This window comes from Aphelocoma coerulescens, chromosome 1A (genome assembly GCF_041296385.1).
Source record: "Aphelocoma coerulescens isolate FSJ_1873_10779 chromosome 1A, UR_Acoe_1.0, whole genome shotgun sequence".
Lineage (NCBI taxonomy): Eukaryota > Metazoa > Chordata > Aves > Passeriformes > Corvidae > Aphelocoma > Aphelocoma coerulescens.
Genome location: NC_091014.1, coordinates 27,785,351 through 27,813,238, shown reverse-complemented (window position 1 = coordinate 27,813,238; position 27,888 = coordinate 27,785,351). Strand labels below are relative to the sequence as shown.

Genomic DNA, 27,888 nt, shown 5'->3' with positions numbered 1-27,888 from the left:
GCTATTTGCACTGACTTTTATTTCCTAGGTAACCAAAACAGTTGACCAAAACTCCCAAACCCAGTGCCATGGATGGAGATGTATCTTGGGTCGTCCAACTCCATTCAAAGAGCTTTAGAACTAGCTGCAGGGCAGCACTGAGGGTGAGCTGTGCTGCTCTCTAGGGCTTCCTCTGGATTTGTGACTGAACAGAAAAGATCTACTCAAGTTTACTAAGAAAAGAACACTGATTAGTAAATTGCATAATTAAGGAATTCAATCACGAAGCACAAGAGTTAAAATTAAACTCCTTCTGTTAAAAAAAGGCCCAACCAACCAACCAACCAACCAACCAAGCAGTGCCACTAAATCATCCTTGTCCTCAGCCAGTCAATGTGCCAGAGGCACGGCCCGTGGCCAGTGCCCTTCTCGGCAGCTCTGGACACTGGATGACCGCTGAGATGCCCATCACCTCGAATCACAGTAACCACTCTGCTTCTCCATTGCCCACCAAAGTCCTCACTTAACAAGTCCAGGCTTGTTAGGAGGAATACTGGGACTGTTCCATGAGGATGGAGTGCAGGAACCTCCTCAGCAATTTCTGTGAGAAGCGGATGTGCAGATTTGTCCTCCTCACCATTCTGCAGCAACAATTTCCTTCTGCTTCCTCTCCCAGGCTTGATCTCACACAGGAACCCTCCATTAACTTGATCTTACTGGTGATAACAAGTTTGACTAACTACAAGCAGCCATGTAAAGAAAGTCTTTAATTATATCTCTATAAAATTATGTCCTGAAGTATAAACAGCATTTTTACTAGCTTGTTGAATAAGTGATAAAAAAATGACAAGGTGAAAGGCATTAATAATTTAAGCTAGTATTCCTCATTTCTATTAAATTATTAAACTAAAAATAATCCTTAGAGTATTTTAAAAATACTCTATTTTCAGTAAACTCTTGCAATTTCTAGCTATAAAAAACCTCCTGTGAAGCAAGCTGTATGGAAAACCCCCATGTAATTCAAGAGGGAGCCCAGAAATCTGGGAAGGGATCAAGACATAAACAAAAAAAATGAAATGGAAATGAGCATCCAAACCAGCAAAATATATTTACGTAGTATCACAAATACACTCAAAAAACCTATTTACATATCTAAAAACCATATATTCAGTAAAAATCCTCCCACAAAAGGTATTTATAAACAAGAAAATTAACCCGATTTCAGTGTCTACTGCTGGCAACAGAGGCGCTTTACTGCTAGCATAGCATTAACTATGCCTTTACAAAGTAAACAAAATTATTCTGGGAAAAACTTGAACTGAAGACTGGACAACAACTACAAGGCATACAAAGCATAACGAACTGCAAATACATAACTCTAGTAGTGCAAAAATCAAGAATAATGGCTTTTTTTTTCTCCAATACTTGTTCAGAGAAAAATACTACTGTGAATATGCAATTTGAACTCCATTAAAAGATGTAAATTAGTAGAACTCAGTGCATTTGCATGTTCCAGCAAGGCTGATACTACACGGGAGGTAAATGAAACAAAGTCAACATAAAATTATACTGTGACACAAGTTTATAACAAACTTTATAGCAAATTGTCTGAATATACAGTGCAGAGACAAACCTCTCAAAAATCTGTACGTTACCACTAAACAACGTGTGCATAACTGATAGCATATGTAACATTCTTTGGAATTAGATTTAAATTTCTTTCAGGCCCTGTCTTTTATACAGGAACAGTAGAAGGGTAACTCCTCACTTGGATTACAGGATCTCCCAGTGTTTGCTCCTCAGGCACATGCCTGAGGCTGGGCAGAGACCTGCAGAGAGGTGTAAGCACCAGGAGCTGGAGAAAAACTCCACCTGGGAATGTGGGGCACTGTAGGATGCCTTGATAAAAGTCAGTGCAGAAGTGAAGAACTGATGCAGTTGAATTCCTCATCATCCATAGCCCTGGTTTGATTGTGTTTTGAAACACAAGACAGTCTCTTTCTACAAAAAGGCCTCATAATTTGAACAGCTGTAAACATTTCTAAAGTTAGCATTTTCACCATGCCTTTGCTGTTTAAAACAGTAACAAAATCAGAAGTAGGAACACCTTAGCTCGTTAGAACTATTTCAAATTCAGAAAACCAGAGGTCTTTAATTGAGAAAATAGAAACAAATCTGCGGACACGATTAGTTTTGCAAATAGTATTTTTGCTCTATTTTTCAGCTCTTTATCTGCCTTTCAGCAAATAGATGAATATCACCCAGCCTATTCTAGAAAAAAATCTAACTTTGATAAGTAAACTGGAAACCATTTAATATCCAGAGGCAAAACAGCAGCACAAACTGTTGCATTTATTCTGCCCAAAGCTAAGTCCATCAGTGCACTGAGCAGATTCCTGCTCGCAGACTCAGGACAGGTCAAGAATCTCACCCTTTTCCTGTTCCCCTTCACGTACAAAAAGAAAGATACAGATGATGTCCATAAAAATGTAACAGTAGCAGGTAGAGATTTACCCATTAAGATCTGTCCAGTATAATTAGCGGCAAGTGTTATGGTTGATATTTAAAGCCTTTCCAAAACAGAAAGGACTTCTTGACTTCAAATGTTCACAGAGTTACTATCAGGTGTTTATGGGGACTTTATTAAAAATTTCTAAGGCTCAAGCTGCAACAGTTCATGATGCAATCAGGTGAACTTTTGCTGAAGTCAAAACAATGGTGATTTTACAAACCAAATGACTGCCTTTATGCATCTATACTCAAGGGCTGTTGACCAGGAATGGAAGACACTGACTTCTACAGGAGGCAGTGCTACTTTTCTGCAACCTGACGGATGCTAGTTCAACCCAACTTCAAGTATCCAGTTTATGTGCTTGAACAAGGAACTTAGGTACTCAGTTCAGGCTCCAGAGAATGGCTTACAATTGCTCTAAAGTTATTCAAGAGACATACGGCATTTGCCTGCTTGACCTTTGGCACGGGAAAGCAAAACCAAGAAAAATGTAATGCCCTCAATCACAGGAAAATTCATCTTAGAATAGAGACCAAGTCAAGTCTTTCTATGGAAATATTTACTTCTCCTTGCTAATGAGCAGTGGAGCTGCTGAATCCACGACAGTGGATGCTAGTGACTTCAGGTCACTAGCATGGATTCAGATATCTGGCTTTTGGACATCTGAATTTAAATGAGAAGACTCCTACCTCTGGCTCCCACATTAGGAACTAAAGTTGGATACCTGAAGTCAGACGGTGTGAGCACCCTCAGTCCTTACTGACAACAGCCACCTCTTCAATCCCTGACAGAGCTGCAATCACAGCATTTACTCAGAGAAGACCCAAAGACATTGAGTCTTCATAGGATAGAATTTCTCTCTCATTTCTTTATCCCCTTTTCACATTATGGAAGGGAATGCAGAAAGGGAAAGCGGTGTGTGGGGTGGTGTCTTGCTAAACAACATTGTGTAATACATACTAATGAAGAAACTTAATGGCTGCCACTTCTAGATCTGAGAAAATCACCATTTTGAAGTTGGTGGGTACAAATTGCTTTGGCTGTTTTAGCTCTCATTAATTTATTTTTGGAGTTATTGATGGGTATCAGTGTTAGCAGATTCTCTAACTTAGCTAAAAAGCTCAAATGGCATTAGAAAAAGCCATGATGGCAAAGACTTAAAGAGCTACATATTATTTGCATGTATTTAAATAAAAAAAAATCAGTAGGTTACATTTTAGACAAATATCAGCTACTCCCTAAGATCTTAATGAAAATACTGATAGAAACACAAAGAGGTAAACTGTAGGTCTACTGAATTGCACACATATATGCAAATAAATCACTGCAAATGGTACTGTCTTAGCCATTTACTTGTTTCACCCCTTATTTTTTGTACTTGAGAAAATGGCATAAAAAAGCTGTGCAGCTTCTATGACTGAAAGAAAGGCCATGATAGGATTTCTAGAGTCCCATCCAGCTCTGCAAGTGGAAGGATTAAAATTAGGACCTTGTGGGTGGGAGAAAAGACTTAAGGAATACTGAGGATTCCCTCCTGTCCTAAGGGAATAATCCATTCCGACAAGGTTTGCTTGTGGTTTTAATAGATAATGAACTCACCGGTCTAACTCTGTACTCAGAATTTCACACAATCAAGGTCTTAGGCACACCAAAAACTTCAGATAAACATGGAAGCAAGGCAACACTTGTATTCCCATTTTTAATCTATGGATTATTTTCTTCAATAAATTCCTTGGGTTTTGTTTTGCTTTGTTTTCTTCAGGGTAGCTTTTTAAAGTACAAACTAGTAAGAGCTTGGAAAATTCAGAATCACCTTAACAGGGGAGGGAAAAAATGCTCAGTGCAGCTTTTATTCCATATATGAATTAACTACTGGGAATGCATGCTCAAAGATCACCAGCAAGATATTTCTTGTAACATTGAATGTTGAAATTAATACTGAATGTTTTTAAAACTCACTTCAGAGTGAGTGTCAGAGAAGTGTCAGAGCATTAGAGGGTTGTCTGATTTTCTTGTTTTCAATGGCAAACTTCCAGTGATGGCAATAGAGAACTGAGGCGGGGCAGAAGATGTAAAAGCAAATAAAACTAAAGCATCTTTTTAGCTACTTACGTACAGTAGCTATATATTCTGGGGGTTTTTGGCTCAGTGACTGCACCACATAATTTCAAGGACATGTAAACTGATTGGAGTATTTATTAGCTTGGTTCCTTTCCTGTATTTAAACCGTTAGTGGACATAAATGACAGATCAGCCTGGTGTAACATTAACAGGAGCTCCTGTCCATTTAACTGGTGTCTCTAAACAAAGGCTGCCTTAAGTAAGACATATGAACATGTGACCTGTCTCCAAAATGCATGGTCATATTAAATAATCTCTTATATATGTACATACAGACCAGTAACAAAATTCAAAATATCATAGTTCTACCCTCTTCTCTTTAAGATTGCAATTTCTAACTGTTGCATATAGTGTAGCTGCTCAAAAAGCTGAATAAAGTGAGTAGAGCAGATTTTTTCAGAGAAAAATAGTCACATAAAAAGTTTTAACTGTGGTACAGTGAGAAAGTTCAAAGAGCTCTCACTTCATTTTCTCTTTGGTTGCTGATTAGGATTTGACGAGTTTGAAACCCTGTCCTGTATCCAGCACTGTGGGAAGAAACCAACTCATTTTCAGTCTTTTCAAGCACCTAAAGCATGCTTTACAGACCCAGAACAGATTGAGACCACAAAACCAGTTTGCCAAATGTACTAATGGATAGGTGATGCGTGGGAAGTACATCATCCAGTGTTTAGCAACATCACTTCCCGTTGGCAAATGCAAAGTGTAGTCGCTCCAGTGCTTTGACACACCATACACTGCTTTCACCGTGCGGCCCTTTTCAGACCAGCTGATGTTGCTGTCAGGGTTACAGTTGTACTCAACCCATTGCCTGGTGAAGTCACCAAGCTGTGGAGGGTCTGCTTCCTCGATGTCTACGACTCTGGCCATTTCTGCTCCTTGCACGGCAATATACTGGTCATTTACTTTTCTTACTTCTTTAACCCACGGCTGAGAGTTCTCACAGTCTAAAACAATGATCAGTCGAGAACAGAAAGTGCCATTCTTTTCTCTCCACCACTCCAACAGCGTGTCAAGTCGTAAAGCATCACCCCCTGCCACAAGGACAAAAAGATTTAGTATTAGGATGAAGAAACAGAAACTTCTGCAAAACTTCAACTGTTTTGACTGGTTCTAAGAATCCCTTACTTCAACAATTTGGACAGATATAGCAGATGTTTTCAATTGATCCTGTCTGTAATTGTTGCATCTCTCCACAGAGATATTAACTGCATTCACCTGACTCGCTGTGGCCGAGGAAGCCATTAACTTACCCTTGATTAGACAGAAAACCCACCACCAATAACAAAAAAAGGAATTCCTTCACAGAGTGGAAGAAATTATAGCCAATTGAAGAAATCTGGAAAATACAGATAAACAGGGAAAGAAAATCCAAAATAAAGTTTATTTTGTATTAATAACCTTAGGAACAGGAAAAGAACTCTTTTTTAATATGTTTTTATGGATGTTATAAAAAGACTCCTCTCAAAGATAAATTTAGAACAAAATACATTTTCAAATGGTGGGAACCAAAACAGTTTTAAAGCACTATGAGAAAGCCACATGCAAGCACAAAAATTCACATGATCAGAAATGAAGAGATTCTCTCTATAGAGCCAATTGTTTCCAGAGCTTCAAGGAAACTAGTATGGATTTACAACTAAATGAAACAAAAATCTCACTGGGATTTTTCCACAATATTTTTTTCCTATGAGATCAGAAGACCCCTTGCAACTAGTGTCCAACTTCTCATGTTCTGTCTCAGTTCCTGCTCCAACAGGAAAGAGGAGATTGTAACTAAACCTGAAGTGTTACCTATAGCAGGAAGTCCTTCTGCTTAAGTGTACTGGATGCTGCATGATCTACGTAGCTTTGAAAAGCAGACTACTTCCTCAGGTACCTAATGACAACATCTTGCTAACAAGTCAATAAATCTCCATTAGTTCTACAGTGATATTAATGTAAAGAACTGGTATGTCTAGGTTTTGGCTAGTTGAAGCTATGATACAGGTTTACAACAAAAATACTCTAGTTTGAAAATGTCAACTTCAAAAAAAATGAAGAAGAGGAAAGGTATAGAAATGTGATTTAAAGTAACTGAATTTTAATTCCAGAGTGATTTTTCACTATGGAATATAACTAAGCAGTGTTTAAAATGTTGTTAGCTGCATATTTCAGCACTTACAGTTCTACCTACAAGGGGTGACAAAAAAGTGCTTCAAATTAATATCTCAGAATTAAAGTGTTGTGCATGCTATTGCAGTTAAAGTAAAAGCAAAATTACAGAGCTGCAACTTTGTCCAAGAAAATGCAAAACTGGAAAATTTGGTACCAAAGAAAATCTCTGGGATACAAACCTAAAGTAATGACTTGTCTTGGTACATGATCTTCAAATTGCTGTACTTATTTACTGCAGAGACTTATATAGAAGCAGTTTTGCTTTTCTAGGTCATTGACCTTCTGTGTCAATTATAAAAATTTCTTTATTTGTTCACCTTTCAAAGGCCTATATTTTAGTGTAGCTATGTAGGAGTGCAGGTGATTTCAAAACAGCATTGGATAGAATCACCCAAAGAAACATCTCATCCTTCACAGACACAAGTGAACACATGCTTGGCTTCCAACCCTATGGACCTCAAACACATGGGCTTGTCACCCAGCACAAGATTTAGGCACCAAGCTGTGTAAGAAATGCAGGTGTCTGGCCACCTCTAGCTCTCTGGCAGGTTTAGAAGGACAACAAATATGCCAACAGTTTCAGGAACAGAGACAAGGCTTTATTAGCCCAGCTCATGCCTTTGCCTTCACTCAGAAAACATGACCTCCTAGGTTGTTTGACTGCTTATACTTTATGCATGACTAGTTAAAAGTTTCTTTTATACACCACTGTGTTGCATCTCAGCTTCCAACAAGAGAGAAACATCATTACTGAATTAATAAATTCAGTAAGCCTCCTTTGAAAGATGTCATTACAAAGCAAAGACTACACTGCTACTGCTGTGCTGTACCATGGCATAAGCCGGCAGTGAGAAACTACTTTTTCAATCAGATATGAACATTTTATCTCATTGTTGCTGTCTCTTTTCATCGTCTTTACAGGTCAGAGGATAGTACACATTACTGGAGCTGATGACCAAGGTTCCATCTATCACACAATGCCAGTGTCCAATACATGGGGCACAACTACAGTCAAACAACCTTCATCTTTTCAGTTTATGCTTTCAAGTTACATGTGGGAACAGTGCTTTCTGGAAGGAGGATCATGTTACACTCCATCATTTAACTAAAATTAATCACAAAAAAAGCATGCAAGACCTGTGACTGCTGCCTGCTCCTCTCCTTTATGTGACTATACATGTATCCAAGTAGAAGTTGAAGATGTGGTTGGACAGAGCTTTGTGAGAAAGTTGAACACTGTATTTACACATTGTATCTTCCAGCACAGAAAGTTTTAACAGTTACCTTGGCCTTTATCCTAAAACCTAGAATATTAATTTATGTTACAGCTACCTCCATGGTACAGAGAGACCTGAGCTCCCCTGTCACACTCCAGGTGGCTAAATGTTGTAAGCCAGGACTGGGGTGGAAGCCATCCCAATTTTTGTGGCAACATTTGGCTCTACACATACAAGAAAGCTGACTTTGTCCATGCTGCTGGCTGGAGCACAGGTGGGAGGTGGAGTTTTGCTGATCGTCTGTTCCACACAAGGTGTGGACACACTCAGCAATTGCACAGGGTGACAGCTGCTCTTATGGACAAAACACCCCATTCTCAGAGAAGTCATTTGGCCACCCTGGCATGCACTGTAGTTCACCACTTACAGTAAGCTCACAGTACAGCTGTGGCTTTTTAAAATCTCTGGTACAGATAAAGCCCTTGAGAAAAAATACACACTGCTCTTCAGCAAGTCTAAAGGTTCAGGGATGGAGCTGCACCAAAACAGGTATAGAGCCCCAGATGGAAATTGACCTGTGCCTGAACACATACCTCAGCCTAAGAACACATTGAAGGGTATGCCCTACTGAAGGGCACATGTACCTGGAGAGACACTGCTGACAAAGAGCCCAGAGCACACAGGCAAAGTGCTATCCAAGAGAATTAATTCTATCCCAGGAAGAAAAAAGTTGCAAATTTCCAATGTATTTACTATGAGATTCCCATTCTGCATACAGTGAACTCGTTCCCTACAGCAGTAAAGCAAGGCTAAACCTTGCAATGACTTGACAATTTCATTAAGTTTACCAAAGAAATGGTCCAAGAAAGGGGGAAATGGTGAAGTCTGTGCCAAGCACATGATGAGGTATTAAACTGGCCCTTTAAATAGAGGTTTACAGTCTTGAGGCTACACTGTGCCCCCAGTTACTCCCGAAGTCTAGAATGTCAGCAAACCATACCTGTTTTTATGATACAAGGTTTGTTACACGTTTGAAGACCTGTTTTTCTAGTGCGGATTGTGTATCTGCCTCCTGTTTCTTTTACTGATTCTTTTACAAAAGAAAAGCAAACCACATCTTAAGGACATAAATGCAGTCCTTCGTGACAGTCTAACTGACACAGTGACACAGAACACTCTGTAATTCACTCTGTCATGTACAAGGAATGAGAAAAGATTATACTTGTTCATTACAGTGAACAAATACTCCTCAAAATACAAGGAAAAATCTGTCTTTAGAGCAGGAGCATGTAATTTCCACATTTAATTCTATGTGGGGAAAAAAGCAATCTTTAAAGTTAACTTGTTGAATACAAAAATCATGTGGCAGGAAAATCAGGGGAATATGAAACTGTTTAAACCTGAAAGAATAAACGTGGGGTCAACAATATTAGACAATTTTGAGAACAAGTGTAAGATTAGCTAGCTGTAAAAGGATTTTTATCAAAGTCAGTAAATACTAAAATGACATAAAGTTCATGAAGTAACATACCTGACTCATACAATGCAAGGGAAGAAAAGAGCTACCTCTTAACAACAGCTTTGCTGCATACCAAACGGGTTTCTGCATTTCTCCATTCTCTCCACCAGCAGAGGTAGTCAGCCTGCAACCTGGCTTGTTTTCTCAGTTTCTTGTAGTCTCTGAATCTCTCAACAGTCATGCTCTGTAATATTACCTTTTCCTTTCTTCCCTCCCTGCCAGGAGCTTGTATAAACCTGTTCTCCAAAGACTGATGGTTCTTTGCCATTCTGAACAATCCGACAATAAGTACAACCAAAACTTCAAAATTTTGCAATACAGTATGATTTTCTACAGAATTAATGAATTGATTTGAAAGGTTTATCAATACCAAAACATAATAAAAAAAAAATCCCCAAACCACTTACCTGCCAGTGCCCATTCTCCAGTGCCATGTGAGTGACCACTGTAATACAGAATGTAGGTATCATGTCTGGGTCCATCTGCTGTCCGAAGTTCAAGAAAAGACTTGATTTTGGAGTGAAGGGTATCAAAGGTCAGTCCGCTTGTAGAGTAGTCACAACCATATGTCTCAATCATGTGATATGCAAAAAATCTTTGGATGGCATTAAGCATGCCAGTAGACCTCAGATTTAACTCTTGGACATGCTCAGGTGGAAGAAGAGTTGGTTGGCCATCAGGACTAAGGAGAAGAAGAAGATCAAATGATTATGGTTGATAATTATTTCACCCTTAGTGGACTTTCAGTAACTGGTGATTTTTTCCCCTGTGCATATTTTCTCTGCTATGAGGTAGCACTATTGTAAATTCAAATTTACTTTAAATTTACAGTTTATTAGCAACTCAAATTACTGTATTTGAGTGAGGTCACACTTCAATTCAATAGTCTTTACTCAGCCCAACGCTATTCCTGCAACTGAGAGACAGAGGGAGAGAAAGAAGAGGCAATGGGAAGAAGCTGGGAGAGCTCCAACAATTTCATAAAGTTTTACTGAGGAGCATTGCCTACACAGAGGTATTTTTTCATGCACAACTGGAAAGAAGCCCAAGGAAAATGAGTGTTAATCTGCACAAACCACAATGCAAACTAGTTTCCAATAGTGGACAAAAGAGAAATCCACATACACACTGCTCAGATACTTTGAAATATGGAACTCACACAAATACAGTAATTCTTTCTTGTGTGTGCTGTTCAGATGCTGTTCTTTCAGCATAAGAAATGTGTTTCAGGTAACAGTATTCACAGCTTAGAAAATCAAAGTTTTAAGAAAGTTACAAACTAGACCTGGAACAAACGGTATGTGTATTTATGTCTACATAGATATGAATAAGCATATATAATAAAAATAAAAAAATAGCCCTATGGTTCCAAAATGCATTTTATTTGTATCAATATATATTTTTTTTTAAAAATATAGATAAATTTATAATACATAAACCCAAATATATACAGTATATAAAATATCAAATAAAAATAGACACACTTTTTGTTTTTAGGTCTGCACAGCTATTCATTAATAATAGTAATAGTATTTGGTCTTGCAAGACACCCAGTTAGGGGAGAGCTCTTCAGAATGTATTTTCAGAAAGAGAAAAGCATTCATCACTCTTCAGCCGATGTAATAAGGGTAATGATAAGGAACATGACTGACAGCTGGGCCTAATTGGCCTCATTTACACTCAGTTACAGACATGGACAGGTTTTGTGGGTGAAAATAGGGAGATAAATCTTACTCTATTAATACAAAACGATGTTATCGGTTTTTTCCCTATATATGTATGTATGTGTGTATTCTTCGTGTATTTTGTTTGCAAGTCAGTGTGTAAAGCTATCTAATCTCCTTACTGGTCTAGCTAATTAAATTTTGCACCTTCTCACCTATCTAGGGCTTTTATGAAAATTGATATTCCACTGTTATAGCTACACTGAATAGCTCATCATTACTGTTTGTCTCAGCAAGTGAAGACTGGACCCATCACTGAAACAGTCAAGCTTTGTTAATAAGGAAGTTCAGTTCTGTCAGGTCTTAAACAGCTGCTCAAGAGTATCTCATTTGCTCAAAATTAGAGGGAACTGCCTGAGCCAGAACAATATAATACAATTAAATAACTAAATTGTTACCATGGAAACAAAATTAATTTATTTTTATTGTAATGTAAATTTTGAAAATCTATTTTTTAGATCTGTAACAATAATTGACAGATTTTTTTAAGGGTGCACAGCTGAAAGACTACAGAAGCTCAGAAAGTTTGCTTTTTACAATATTTTAAGTTATCTAAGATTAGCACACTGTCTTTGGTTTCTCTGCTGTTAAGTTCTTCCTTATCCACTGAATCCATTACACATACTGCAGCTGTGAAGTTTTCATAAATTGGGCAGTTCTATTTTGAAGCCTCTCGTTTCAACTTACTACTCTATTTCTCTTGTAACTTGAAGAGATAATTTATATAGCTCTTGTTTATCATTTACAAAACAATGTGCACACACCAATTTCAATTTTATGGCAAAAGCAGCATTTGCAAGTTTTAAAGCTTATAAGAAAACACACAAATGGGCAAGTAATAATAATACAATCCCTCCACAATCATGCATTTCTCATATGGTAACATTTATGTTGGAAGAATAATCAGCTTCAAATTCTCAATACCAATATATGACATGTAGTCCATTTGCAAGTCTACTTTCAATGAACTTTAAATGTAGACACCACCTCATTTAATAGAATTCAAAACTATTTTGAACTGATCTGTCTGGTTTATTAAACCTTCTCATGAAAGATATCTGCTCTCAGTCAAATGCCCCAGTCCTCCTTTGCGTGAGATGCGGACTGTGAAATCTGCCTATGCACAGCTGGTCTGTATTCATTGGCTTTCTAAAAGCAAATTACCTAGATAGAAAAGTGGAGTTATTCATTCCAAAGTGAGAAAAAAGGAAAAATAGAAAATATACCTATTATTTAAATTTGTATTTAATTGTTGAAAAATCCAAGCAACAGCATTGCATTGCCTCCACGAGCAAACAGTACATTTGCACTACTGTGAAGCTGAAACGCACGGTAACAATACCTGCAAAAGTTGGTGGGAATCACAACAGCATACCCAACACATGTTCCTCCCAAGCAGTTTCCCAGTTCATGGAAAAGCCCATGAGCCATGGACTCCAAAGGTAAAACGATGAGAAATGCACTCATGAAGATCCCATTGGTTGGCTAAAAAGAAAATAAAGAGATTTAGGCATTGTATGAAAATCCTTTTGTTTGATCATACATAATTGGGTCCTGAAACATGCAAAGTATTACTGGTAACGTATATTTATTTTTCCATTTTTACATGGTGAAGTACTCTAAAGACAAATGAAAAGCCTGGGGAGAAGGTAACTGGTAAGGAAGGATCACTCTTTTGAAAGGAATGCATTTGAAAACACTGACAGCACAGAATTTAGGTGTAAAAACCGTGATCATAGCTTAGTTTTACCAACTAAGGCAAGAACATCAAATGCCACAAAACTAATTGTGTGCATAAAATAAGATCTGTAAGCATCTGCAGGGTCAGGCCTTAATCTGTAGGGTACAGCACAGATATTACATATCAGATAACAGCACACTGTATTGCATCCATCCCTGGAGGTATTTAGAAGACGTGTACATGTGGCACTTTGGAAGGTGGGTTAGTGGTGGACTTGGCAGTGCTGGGTTAATGGCTGGATGTGATGATGTTAAAGGTCTTTTCTAACCTAACCCATTCTACAATCATTAAAAATATACATTTAACTATTCATGCTCTTTAACATCAAGGAGTTTTTAAAACATTCTTTGTGGAATACTATGTATAACACAAGAGATGAATTCTGAGAACATCTGTGAACATTATTTCAATTATAAAGACAATTCTTTGTCAGTTACATAAATACCAGACGATAAGGAACATCCTCCACAGGACTTCAAAACATTCACAGAGCTAATACCCTATATTGAGCTTTCCTGCTTTGTAGGGAAAAAGCAGTTTTGGAAAATATTACACTTACTAATACATAGGTGATTTCTGTAACTAGCAAACAAACAAACAAGAAGTTTCAACAGTTACATCTCAACCACTGGTACTAGTAAAATAAAAATGGACTTCTGAAATGTCAAATGTCACTGAGAGGCAGAACAGAGAAAGATTCATTTTAATTATTTTAGTATGATGTGAATGGGTTTGACGAGGTACTAAATGCTTTAGGAAAGAGAGAAACAGTATTATAATATATAATTAAACAAGAACTTTAATATCCATGGTGCATTTGTTAAATATTAATGTTTGCTATGTAGCAAAGGAAGTAAATTCATAGCTAGAGATTTCTGTCTCGAGAAGAATCCTGTGGTCTCTGATGCCCTCCACATTTTATTAGCACTCTTTGCACAAATCTACAATATTAATGTTTTTTTTTTTTAAAATCTGGATATTGCCTTATTGTATAAGACTCAGTGACTTGATGGGGACTGGTAGTTCAACTTAACACAAAGTCAACACTATTAATAATTTAGAAAGTGTATTATACTGAAAAAAATGACACCTAAACCAACCCAGATCTTTTTGGCACATGACAGTAGCTCAACTATATCCAGTTTTTAAACACAATGACTTAGCCTGAAAGAACAGCATTAATCATCTAATGTGCTAAGGAAGAATAGTTTGCTATCTGTCCTGGTTTAGAAAAGTGTCCTACAATACTTCTGATGGAAGGATCCCACCTATGTGTCCTTGAAATGGTGACAGCAATACTTCTAATTGCAAATAAACACCAGAATCTGATATTGAATGATAACTAACTGATAGCATTATTAACTGATAGAACTAATTGCCTGAAATCACCAGAAGACAGAAAAGCTTAAAACACTGTAACTATTATGGTACCACCTCAATTTGTTTTGTTGTCAATATGGAGAAAAGAAATCCTTTAACTAAGAAAATACAATTTTTGTTTCAAATGTATCAGCAGCAAGTGCTCTTTTTTGTTGCTCCATTTCCCAAATGCACTCTGAAAAAGACTCAGAGTGGCAGCAACAAAATCTTACAAAGCTCGTTAGATTTTTTTTCTGTAGAAACCTTATAAAGTATAAGACTTTGATGCAAGAGCAAAGTTTTCTAGCTAAATTAGTTTCATAACCAGCTAATTAGTTTCTAGATAATTAGTTTCATTTGGAGACTTAGTTTTCCAGCTGTAGATTCCAGAAGGGTAATGTGTTTTAAGTTACAAAAAAAAAGGGGAAGTATTTTTGTGACAACTTCAGCTTTTCCACCATATAAAGGTATCTTTTTCTTGGACTTTGCTTGGGCAAGCTGCTTCGATATTGCATTAGTGTTTTGATCACAGTGAACATATTACAAAAAAACCCCCCAAAACATTTGCCCATAAAAACTAGAGTGATCATAATATCCTCAATAATACTATTATAATATTACTGTATGTGAATTTTATTGTAGTTTTCTTACAACATGCCATCTTGTTCTAAATACTCCCTGCATTTCCCCAATCCCCTAAACACATGCAGATTATTAAACCCACAGCATTCTGCCACAACACAACTTGATATTCCAAAGACTCACTCTGAGTTTAACTCCTAAAAATATTTACATTTAATTATTGAAAGTGCTCCTACTAATATGAAGATACTGGCAAAGAAAATTCCCAAGTGCTTGTGAGGTAAGGATCTCACATAGAAACTCTTAAGGATCATCTCGGTGATCCATCTTGCTCTGTATCCTGCTTTGAGTTTGTACCAAATATTATAACAGGAATGGGAAACAAGCTCTATAGTGTTATGAATCAACTCAGCTTCACCTGAGGTTTCAACTGTGTCCTCTTTTAGTGGCCATCTTATGTTATGGAAAGGGAAAATGTTGGATATCTTACATTTATAGACATCTATCTAATGCAAAGATGCCAGTACTTGCTGTCAGCACTTTTTCAACAGTTTAGATTTAGAAGAAATATGTCACCAATGTAAAAATGACTACTGATGATTAGAAAAAATCTACAGCAGGATAAAAAAAATCTTAATCCAGAAACTGCAAAAAAATGACTGGTAGCATTTTAAAATACCTAAACAATAAGAACTTCAAATAGCAAAAAAAATCTGATTTAGTAATTACAGTAAAACTGAAGACAGGTTCCTCCCTTAAGATAAACAGCTAAAATTCCAGGTGGAAACTGTCAGTGCTTTATTAAATCCCAAAGATTTGATGACTGGTCCTTAATGGAGCAGATGGCCATGGAGGCACAGTCGGAACCAGAAAGGAATTTTGTTCTTTCATCTGTTCAACCCATTTTCATTGTTTTCAATTGCACTAGCAATGTGAGCCTGCAGTAAATCCCTAAACTCCAAGTGCCCATTGATTCCACACAGACTGCTCAAAAAGCAAACAGAAGACAGGGATCATCTAGGCAATCCTACTAAAAAAATAATGAGAAATCATTTTATCTCTTAATCTTTGGGGTATTTTTTTTGTCTTTATCTGTCTTGTTCTAAAGGAATTAACAATGAAGTCTCATTTCAAATAACATAGAAAAGGCAAAAGAAAAAAAAATCTTGCCTCTGATGACTGAAATGACAGGCAATAAAAGATCGGTGAGATTTCACTAGTAGTAGTATCTTTCCACTTTCTCTAGTTTTTTGAGGACTATTTATTGTTAGTGTAACTGTTAGAACACCAGAAGAATTTAGAGGTATTTTACAGCCAAGATGCTAATTTTATACTCATGGATAGGACAACTTCCATCCCAAAAAATAACCACTGTTTGAAGCAGAGTAACTCTGGAACTGTATTTAATTATGGATGTGTGACTGATGAAAAAGTAGGGAAGAAAAAATCAAATGCATAAAATGTTAGTTTAAATTGGAAGCCAATTACAAAGAGCTATAGAAGAGCCCATCTGTTCAAAACAGAAATGAAACAGAAGTATGTCAACTAAGATGATCACAGGATCACCAAATGGTTGGGGTTGGAAGGGGCCTCTGGAAATTGTCTGGTCCAACCCACTGCTCCTATAGCAGGGTGCCTGGGATTATACCTAACAGACCAATAACTGAGAAAGCTTACAGAGATGCCTTTGTGCATTTCCAAGCAAAAATACTGCCCTGCTTTCCATTATCCAAGCTGAATATTTACTTGTCTTTATACACAGACACACAGAGATACACAAAAACCCCCACACAAAAGAAGTATAAAAGAATACTCTATGACAGAGAAGGCTCAGGAGAAAAAGGGTAACATGCTAGCTAATCTACAAATATTTGGTGAACAGCTTATCTCAAATGAAGACAAGATATGTATATTACAGGTAGAAAAAAGCTTAAAGACAAAATTTGTAAAGCTACGAAGCAGATCAGCTATCAGAGGAAACTGTCTTACAACAAATTACTGAATGGACAGCCTGTGGAGATCAATAAATAATCCTTTACTTCTGACTATTAGAACAGCAGTGGGAAAATCTAGAAAACAGTTTGCAGAAAACAGTTGTCACCATCCCTGGCAGATGGATTTAATATGTTGTGTTTCCCATCCCTGACTCCTGTTCTAACCATGGGAAAGCCTGTGCTTTAGTCTATGTGCATGTGTCACAGCAAAACTACAAGTACTTATCAGTTTAAAGGCATACTAAAAAACTCTGATGTTTTTAAATGCAAAAATGTGAACCCTGAAATTAATGAAATTTTGACAGCAAGCTAAACACATAATAGACTCTTCAGACTAACAATGAATACTTTCTCTTGTCACCAGAGATCCCCTTCGGGACTGAGGGGCTCTGGAAGTGGTGGTGACAGCAGCAAGGTGTGCTACTGCTGTGGATTTCAGAAAGCAACCTGAGGTAGCCCTCGGGACAGGACTGGAGAGGTAAAGAGCCAAGGAGGGCTGAGCACACACTGAAGAGGGGAAGACAGGCAGCAAAAGTACACGTGATAGAGGGTGAGTTTGAGAAGAAATGATGAGCAGTGAGCCACGGGGACTTGTGATGCAGCCTGAGAGCTGATGGAACAGTAGGAAAAGAGGGAATAAAGGTATTACAAAAGAAACTCAACAGAAAAGTCTTTAAAATAACAGCAAATAACTGAAAAGTCTTTAAAAAAAACAGGTATGGAAGGCAAATCAGCAAGAAGGGAAAAAACTGTCAGTGATGAAAAGAAAGGGGGGAACTCGACATGACCAGGCAGACAGATGAAAAAAAGCAGGAGTGGCATGGATATTTGAGAAAACGTGGAAAGAGGCCAGAAGATGCAGCAGGGCCTCTGGGGGAAAAAAAAAAAAAAAACCAACAAAAAATAGCCACGAACAAGCAAAGCCTGAGGAGGACTGGGTTAAAAATACAAGCTAGGAAGAAAAGCAGGGGTGAAGAGAAGGAGAAAGACTGGATGTGATTTGCATTCAAGTTATTTAACCTGTGATGCCTAAGTATCTAAAGCATGTCTAAGTAAATACAGATGTTACTATATATACAGGCAACCACAACAGAATAAAACTACAATATTATTAACTCTTCCCCAAAACAAAAAGTACTCAAACATACAGTAAACTTATTTTGTCTCCTGTAAATAATTTGAGTTAAACAGTACTTCCATTTGACTACTCAACCATGTAACGAATACTATTATTTTACTAACCCATAAAATTCACTAAAACCAAGAATAATGTACTGAAAGTACTTCATTCCATTACTTTACCTGCCCTAACATAGTTAATTTTTCTCTTGGTAATATTAAATACAAGCCTTCCAGGGGTAATAATTCTCCTTGGCCAGTAATTCAGAATACCTGTAGTTACCTTGGCATAGAGCACTTAACAAAATCTGCTTTTAAGTTTTTGAGAAAAAGAGTGCCCCAAACCTTTCCAAGATCTTTGTCTGAAAATTACAAGCTCTTCATCTGCAAATTTTTCATCATTTTATTGGCTTCTGGAAGAAGTAATGCCTGAGTCATTTGCATGACTTCTGCTGGATCTTGTCCCATCCAAGGGCCTAATTACGAACAGGCACATGACTAATTGCTGAAATAAGTTGGCGCTGAAGAGTCTATTATCTGACTGAAATTACTCACACAAATGTAGAGGCAGGTGCTGACCATTTCCTGCAGATTTTGCAAAGAAAACGTCCATGTATTTTTGCCAACAAGACAAGACCTCTTTCCTCTGCAGCTATAACAAGGATTTTTCTCAGAAGCAGACCATGTCCCAGCTGAAACACACCCCACTGAAAGAAAAGCTGTTACTCCATTTTTTAATGCACCCAATTTTAACACATTACTTTTACAGCTCTCCCCAGGCATATACTCAAGCACCAGGAACAGAGACTTTAAATCCTTATCTTATTACAAGGGCTATGTTCCCCTTAAAGAAAGGTCCTTGGCTAACAGGACTTTTAGCCTCAACACCTCTGCATCAGTAAGAAAACCACTGTCTCTGCTGCAGCAAGTTAATTCACCTCACTTTAAAAACCCTTCCACAAAAGGAGATCTGATATTTTTCTGTCAAGTTTAATCAAATAGGATACTTCTAGACACCAATTAGCAGACAACTGGCGCTCTAGGCCTTGATTCTTCATACATGTGAAATTTGTATGAAGGGTAGATACTACAGTTATTAGAAATGTTAAGAGGGCATATATAATGTGCTTGCAAAAAGTTTTCCATGAAAGGGAACCTCTCCTCTCCATTTCTGGCCATAAGTCGGACTTTTTTTGTATGCTATTGTTAATTATTTACAGCTGGCTGCTGGGAAGCACCTTTCCCAAGGTTTTTAGCAATTCTACTCATAGGAGGTCAAATGGCAGACCACAAAGTGATTTCAAGCAACCTCTCTAATCAAATGCACTATCAATAAACAAGTTTTCAGTAGTGAGATAAAGTATAAACAAAAAATGCTTCACCTTCCAGGTAACATTTAATAGATTTCAAATATAATTCACACTTACTGAAACAACTACAGAAATTCCAAACTAATGTTGCAAAGACTAAAAGTTGTCCATCTTACACAAAATGTTTTAAAAATGTTTTAAATAATCTTTAAAAGAGCAAAGACATTTTCAGGAACTGGTGACTGAGGAATACTTGGCATTCCTAACAAACTCTACAGAAAAATATGTTAAAAATCTAAGTTAAAAAATTTTCCTTAATATAAGAATGCATGAGTGGCTGTTATTAGTCAGCACCCAAAGGTCCATCCAGAAGAATATCTGGTCTCCAAAGAGGCCAAATGGATGCCTAGGGAAGACTGTAAGGACAGACCAAACGTGTTTCCTGAGTACTCTTAACCACTGGTGGCTCAAGAACTTCCTGAGCCAGATGTGGTTTCTAAATAGTACACAGACCCCAGTGAATTTTGTCCAGCTTCCTCCTGAGCCTCTGCAACTGTGGGGCACACATGGCCACAATACACAGCTCCAGAGCTCAGCACTGTATGAGGAACTATTCCTACCTATCTGGCTCCAACCTGCTTCTTGCCAACTTGATTCCTCTCAACTTTTGCATGGAACTGATTGTTTATTGTCTATTAACATTTACCTTCTCCCACACCACACATTTTATATACATTCATCATATTCTCACTTAGTTTTACTTTTTCGTGACTGAAGCATCCTTATTTATTCATTCCTTCCATGTAAATGCTTTCATGTCTACAATGAATTACATTGCCCTCCTCTGGACCTTTTCTTGTTTTCTTATCAATAAGAGAGCAAGTAAAAACTGCACAGTTATTCAAAATATGAAAGCTATGGATTTATACAGTGGCATAATGATATCTCCAGTCCTTTCCTAATAATTTACAATATTTAGTTTGCTTTTTTGGTCACTAATAAACATTAAACCAATCTTGTAATGGAAAAGCTTCTTATCTTACACAGCCTTGAGATCTCTTTTTACCACATACTAATATTTGTATATCAAAGTTTTCTTAAAAACAGAACAAAACCAACAAAACCCTCAAATCTAAACCCACTAGATATTTAGAAGTAACTATTTTTTTTTCAAGAGTAAAGGCAGAGATTGATCTTTAACAATCTGATTTGTCTCTTTTAATTATTACAATACATATAAATCACCATAAGAAAAGTACACATTCACTGGAGAAACTTGTTTTCTGCATTACTATTGAGCTTGTTAGACCTCCTGAAACACCAGACTCAAAAATCCAGCAAAGGATTCTAGAGTCTTAAGGCCCTGAATTCCACCTACAAAGATGAAAAAAATCCCCTAGTTTCCTTAAATCTCTAGGAAAAAAGCAAATGCCTTGCAAGAGGGTAAATTGTGTGCTTATGCATCCCTGCATTCTTGTTTCTAATTATTTTGAAATCTGACACTATCCAGCAAAATACAGAAAAGGCCACAGCTGCCTGCAATCACCATAATAAATGATAGAACCATTTATTAAATTACATTTTTCACAGGCCTAATGGAAGTATTTAATTTTCCAGTAACATATGAAAACTTCCAGTAAACAGCAATATGCAAGGTGAACATCACATCTGAAGTAGAAATGCTTTTAGGTGGAGCAACTGCATTCATAATCTTAAGGTAATTCATTACTAACAACATACAGTGAAAGAAATATAAATATAGTAAGAGAAATATAAATGTAATTATCTATTAAAAATAAATTATTATCACAAACCTCTGGATTTTCTGACAAGTGAAAATATCGGTCTGATGCCTTTCACTTTCACCATTACAATTAATCCTCCCACTGAATTGGCAAATACATAACCTCTCAACAAAGGTGATGACCAACAGCCTATTTTACTTAAACACAGGATGCCAATAACAAATATTAAGATCTTAGCTGCAATACCAGTTTGTTCCTTGTGAACAGTCCTACACAAGTAATTTCACAGCACTTCTTCAGAATTGGAGAGGACTAAAAATTATCAGACGTGGAACAATTACAGTTATTTTGGGACAGAGGACTAGGCAGAAAAAAATTACAATTAATGGATTCAAGCAATGTGAAGACGAAAAACTACCAAGCAAGATGGGTATGAATCCAACCCTCCTCAGTTACACTCACAGCCTGCAGTAAAGATGCAGTTCTAAAGGAAGCTCCAGCGTGCTCTAAACAGATGGCAGGGGGAGAGGGAGCCCTTCCCACAAAGGGCTACAGCAGGAGATCCTGCCCAAGCCTGGCTAACTCCCTCCCACCAGGCTCTGGGAAGCACCAGGAGAAACAGCCTCTCTCTCATAGACTTATGTGGACAACTTACGCCCTTGATTTGTTCTGCTTTTTCTGTGTAACTAGGTGGTGTGACTCCATCCAAAGGCAAGAATAGAAAAATTAGTAAGACTGATAGATATGGTAAAAAAATGTTTTTACTGAAAAACAGTCAACTAGCATACAAAAAAATTAAAATCTAGCATTTTATACTCAGAAGAAAAAGTATGGAAGTTTGCAATATTATCATGCTTGTAGTGCATCGTTATCATTTCTGTCTCCCAAAGTACTTTCCCATTTCTATAGGTGCCACAGCACCATCACTTTCTGTAAGTACATTTCGGGGATATTTCTTCTCTACTTTTTTGGTCCTGTTTCCTTCCGTCCTTTCTGCAAGTTCTCACACCATAGCTATGAATGCTGATAATTTTCCAAAAAAAAAGCAAAACTACCCAGTGTTCCTTGCAGGCTTGTCTGTGAACCTCTCATGCTCTTCATACAAAAGACAAAACCCCAAACCAAACGAAAACCCAGCATACAGAACCTTACAAAGTAACTGTTAATTTCATCTTCCACTAGCTTCCTTAATAGCATTCATCCATAAGGTTATTTAATCTAAGAAAATCTGCAGGATTAGAAATTCTACAGGAGTGGGCAGGAAATTGTTCTGCAAACACTACAAAGATGTGTCTGTAAATCTGATCTACCCTGACATTTTTTATATATTATTATATGCTTATAATTCATATAAGAGGGTGTATGGGCACAAAATTAAATTGTTATTGTGGTTTACATCAACTTGAAAAAGAAGACAGACTCTGAATGCCCTGCTGCAAGTATGAAAACGCACATCTTAACTTGGGCACTGAACAAACATTTTGAAAGAAATGTATGCCTTCTGCTAAAGAAAAGACAACATCCTGAATTCATAAATGGAAAGAGAAGTCAAAGGACACTGTGTGATTTTAAGAACTGGTCTTTCAGATACCATATCCTGAGGTGCATAACCAGATTTGAAAGTGACACACTTAAAGCTTATGTTATACCAACAATTTATCAGTTTATCAGCTGATCTCTGATTCCATGTAATTGATTAAAAGCAAAGCAAAAATCATTCTTTAACACATTTCAATCTAATTAAAATAGTCCGCAACAATAGTCCTAGATTTAGTGAGTATTACTAGGGTTTAACACAGTGATTTATTTTGAAAACAAATTTTATGGCACAATGAATTCAAGAGCAAAATAATTTCCTAAGTAGGTAAACGCAAAATACTTTGCTTACCTCTTTTGCCCTGGAAGCACTACCTTTTCCCATGCTGCCAACAAAAGGAAGCTGGTAAGATGCACTTGCTTTAACAGGTCACAGTCAAAGCAGCTTGAAGTGTTAAGTTCAAAGTGCATGACGGTGAAACCAATCGCATTCCAACTCTGAATTGCTAACCCACAGCACAGCATCAAATTTTAGGAATTTTATGGAGACAGCAATTTTCAGGATTATTGTCAAGAGGAGATGAAGATAAAGAGATTATTATTTACCTGCCAAGAGACGGCTCCTAAAACAGCCGTCGCAACAAGGCTGAAAAAGACCAGCTGTTCTGAGATCAAACAGAAGTGACGCATTCCTTTAGATGCCATGACTCTGTCCAGGCTGTTGTTTTCTGCACGGTGGGTATAGTACACTTTGTGGCAGTCATTTAGTTTTGTGTGAAATCCCCAAAGAGTTATAAAAAAAATCACATGACAGATCATCCAGAAAATTCCAAAAATAGAAAAACCAGGTATCACAAAATACCAGAGATCCAAAAAACGTAGTTTAAAGGCTGCAAGAATGAAAAAGATTAGTTCAATGACTCCAACTGAGATGACAGAAAGCCGCCTGCAAATTTTACCACGGTACAGGTAGGGCTTCCATCGCTCAGTCACTGAAAGTCCGCTGAAGTAAACGTCGAGAAGGGGATCTGAAATCAGGCAGCTGAAGAAACATGCCAAGGCAAAAGGGTTTGTGGGGATTTGCAATGATGGAAAAAAGAGTAGGGATGCAATGGCTCCAAAAATTGCCAAATTTGGAATTGCCAAAAAAGACTTCATACGTAAGTCAATAATCAACATGGCCAAAGCCAAGACCAACAGAATAATACTTACAGATTTTTCTACCAGCATAGTTGTGCTGGCAATTGCAAATCCAACTAGCTCCAAAAATTCAACTGTTGTGAGCAGAGTTGGTCGATGATGGACACAACCGCAAATCCTCTCAACTAAAGCACATAATATCCTTAAAACAATGGCAGAGAGAAGCAAATATTTTGTAGCTTCTTCTTTCACATCTGTTTTGAAGGCAGAATTATTGAGAAAACAGAGAAGGCCAAGCAAAAAACCAAACCAAAGATTGGAGAGACTCAAACTTGCTGTTTCCATTGAAAAATAATAGTACAGTATGCTGGCAATTCCAAGAACAAAGAGCCCCAGAATAAATATTACCAAAATCAGTGCATCTGCAGTTTTTTCCCATCTGACATAAAGGCCCATGCAAATGGCAACCAGCAGGTTGATTCGGGCAAGATAGCCAAGGTATCTGACTGATGAGTGCATGTTCACTTCTCTGTTTGCTTCTTCTAGCCTTGTCATTGCTGCATAGAGACAATGACTGACACAGTAACGCAGTGACCTACACATGTAAACTGCAGTTAGGGGTTTCACCCACTTGACTAACAGTATATTTGGGTTTCATCCAACGAACACAATGCAACTGCTGCCTTCTGTAATATCATTTCAGTAACAGTGGTCCAGAATCCTTACAGTTCTGGAAGAGAATTAAGAAAAGTTTTAGTGGCAAATAATTCCTTTTAATCATATAGAACATGATGGATCCTATCTCACAAAGAAGTTCAATGTCTAGAGTAAAAAGACCACATTAAAAAACCAATTAAGTGTGAAAACCAATATAAAATGGGTCCTGCATAAACCTTATTTCATAACTTGAATGAGAGGAAAACAATCCTGGCCTGGGCAGTTTCCACAGAACTCATTCATTAGGTATCTATATTAGGTATCTGTGGATATCCAAAACCCTTCAATGATAGCCACTAGTTTCTACAACAGTTTATAATTATTTTAGAACACTATTTTATTTCACCATTACATTTGGTAAGTTCTCACTTTATTAAATTTTTTCAGCATGCTTTGCAAGACTTCCTTTTAGCAGTCAAATAAGTATGATTTACAAGAACTTCCCACTCAGTCAATGAGCTTAATCGACAGTTAAAAAGGTGTTATTATCTCCATTTCACAAAAGGAGAGTGGACACACAGATGTAACAATTGATTTGGCATCATTTTCAGAGATTTCTCCTAATGTAAAATCAAAGCCTTCATTTTCACCCCTTCAAGCCAGTTTCCCCCCTCCTCCAAAAGCAAGCAAACAAACAAGATGATCAGGATAAATACTACATTTAGAACACAAGCATCTCCTACTCAGATCCATTTAACTGATGTGATTTTAATATAGTTAGGAACCTACAGTAGTATTTTTAAGGGGAATTTTGTAATGTTATGGGCAGTCTCCAACACATAAAAAACTCATACATAGCCTCCATAATTTTTTAAGTAATAAACTAATTGCCCATCTTACAGAGACTTCTTAAGAGTTACTGGTATGATAGAGAAACCATGTGCCAAGAACACTCAGTGCTAGGTTATAGCTTACTGCTTTTATTTATAATGCTGGGGGAAGTATTAAAAGACACCGTGACTCAAACTCAAAATTTAGACTTTATTCTCTCTTGATTTTTAAATTCTCATTTTTTAAACCAGTGAACAAATGAGAAAGTGAATTGACTGATTTGCCCGTAAGTTTTGGCAGATTTGAAGACTGACACACAGTGTAAAACCTGCTTAAGTAATTGCTGCAGAGAAAAACTAGGACTAAGAAATCCTATTGTTTAAATTACTTATTTGGTAACATGTATTTTCAAATTATGTTATATACCCAACAACAATGCAGATACTACTTGGAAGAATTATACATTAAAGGTCTGTTAACCTGAAGCAGAATACATACCACATATTTAAAGCAAATTGCTATTACATGAAGTTATTGTAAATTAGAAGTTCTTTGGATTACAACTGTGCATTTTCATAGTATTCATTATTGTTAATGTTTTATAGATATTGACTTAATTCTGAGTTGCCTGGATGCTTAACATCTCACAGTATCTCCGCCCTCACTTAGTAAGGTACTTTCTGTTCCTCTCACCCTTTCATTTGTTTCTCCATTATACAGATAACGCAGACCCAAGTTAGCTTTCATATTCCAGGTCACGATACTTTAGGTTTCATAGCACTGACTGCAGTTTCACTGTTTCTTGTAGTACAATCAAAATTCATTTTATGGACAACTTGAACCATTTCTTCCAGCTGCTAAACATGTCCTCCCCCTGCCTCCCACTCTCTCTAGTTTAAACCATAAATACAGACAATTTCCCATCTCCTTTCAACCCACAGCAATGACATGAGATTACTGCTACTCTGAAGAACATATGTCATGCCATCCCGTTTATCTTGATTCCTGAGCCTTTCTGGAACCCCTCCATGTCAAGAGGCTAGCCCTATAAAAGTTCATTTGGACAACAGCCCCACAGAAGCCAGCAGGAATGAGCCCTTTGCATATGAGCAAACAGCAAAGCTCCCGCCTAACACCTGGCTAAAATTTTGCTGCAATCACTAAATTATTTTCTGTGGGATCATTAACAGCAGCAAAGTCCCTTCCAGGCAAGCAACGAGCCACTCTGACAGAACACAACACTCACTGTGTCAGCTCATGCTGGGTCAGCTGCCATCACACCACGAGAAATATGAAAGAGAAACTCCTCTGCTGCTGCCCCACCAGCTGCTTTGGGTGCTGTGGTGCGGGAACAAATACGGGAATATGTCTTCCTACTGCAAAGACACAAAATCTACTTGGGCACACAGGATTTGCAAAATGACAGCTTGGACTGTGAATGCAATCTCTTCTTCCTGGCTCCACCTTCTAGCCAATTAGCAAAAACGTATACTCTTAAACCACATTATTAAACATTAGCATTCTTTTAACCAAAATACATGATCGACATTTTGTGAGGAGGAAAAGGAGCATTTTCATGATTAATGTATACCATCACACAGCTATTACCAAATAAAAAGACAACAGCAATTCAATTTTAAAGACAAACTTCAATAACTGATTTCTTCTTTAAAACACAGACATGTGCTAGTAATTTCTGTAAATACTTTGTTTACACACAGACTGTTCAAAGCCTTTGGGGCGTAGTGTTGTTTTTGTTTTAAACTAATGTCTTTAAAGTTTCAGGTCGAATATGAGTTACACATCTCTGCAAACCACATTCAGATTCAAAACAGAATGTGGACACTCACTTTCAGGTATCTGTCAACTTTTGCAAATGTAATTTTAAGGAAAACCTGGAGCCTCATTAAGATTTAAAGATCAAACTATCTAATAGCTTTTCTATGTGTAAAGGAACATTGTTCTCTAAATAGTTAAAAGTTAGTTACCCTTACTTGTCTAAATTGAAAAAACAACCAAACCCCAAAGCTCGTTCGGTAGTTAAGTCCAGGTGAGGCCTATCTAAAGTACGGAATCCACTTTCCTTCCGCTTTATTCTTCCAGTTTAGCACTTTTCTCTTTTTTCAGCAATTCTGTAAGAGATTTTTTTTAAAACAGAAAGTGGTATTTAGCTAATACATTATCACAGCAGACTTAACCCTCCGGTGGAGGACTCCATTAGTTTCCCGATGTTAACACGGCGCCCACAGCGGGGCTCGCCGCTTTGGGGCGAAGGGCGCGTTCCCGGTTGCAGCTCCAGCTGCGGGGCCGGCCCGGCCAGGGAAGGTCAGTGACGGCATTTGGCTCCGCGGCGCGGGGTTCCCGAGCAGCCGCCCCGCGACGCCGATCCGTGCTGGAGGCCCCCGCGTCCCACGGGGGTGTCCGCCCGGCCGCGCTCGGTGACGATGCCGCGGCGCCCCGGCCCCGCCCGGCCCGACCCGCTCTCACCTCAACAGGCGGCCCGGAACCTTCCCGCCCCCCGCGCCGGCCGCCGCCATGTCGAGGCCGAGCGCGGCCTTTCCCGCTACGGGCCGCTACGGGCCGCGCCGAGGCTCAAACACCGCCGCGCCGCCCGGGCACGGCCGGAGAGAATTATGAAAAAAACC

The 27,888-nt window shown here is 37.8% G+C and overlaps 1 protein-coding gene across 5 annotated transcripts; it reads right to left on the bottom strand.

Annotated features, from left to right (window-relative positions):
* Window positions 1–27,859, bottom strand: TMEM168 (transmembrane protein 168). 5 transcript variants are annotated; one of them, XM_068997327.1, is made up of 7 exons: window positions 27,731–27,859; window positions 27,238–27,375; window positions 26,490–26,619; window positions 23,222–24,485; window positions 12,572–12,714; window positions 9,913–10,187; window positions 1–5,646 (listed from the first exon to the last, which is right to left on the bottom strand). In XM_068997327.1, exons 4-7 carry the CDS (start codon window positions 24,356–24,358, stop codon window positions 5,099–5,101), a joined length of 2,103 nt encoding a protein of 700 aa, XP_068853428.1. In that variant the 5' UTR covers window positions 24,359–24,485; window positions 26,490–26,619; window positions 27,238–27,375; window positions 27,731–27,859; the 3' UTR covers window positions 1–5,098. The 5 variants fall into 5 exon arrangements, with proteins under 5 accessions (XP_068853428.1, XP_068853436.1, XP_068853420.1 ...); XM_068997335.1 differs by lacking the exon at window positions 27,238–27,375; XM_068997319.1 differs by lacking the exon at window positions 27,731–27,859 and having other exon boundaries at window positions 27,238–27,680.
* Between the last annotated feature and the right edge of the window lie 29 nt (window positions 27,860–27,888).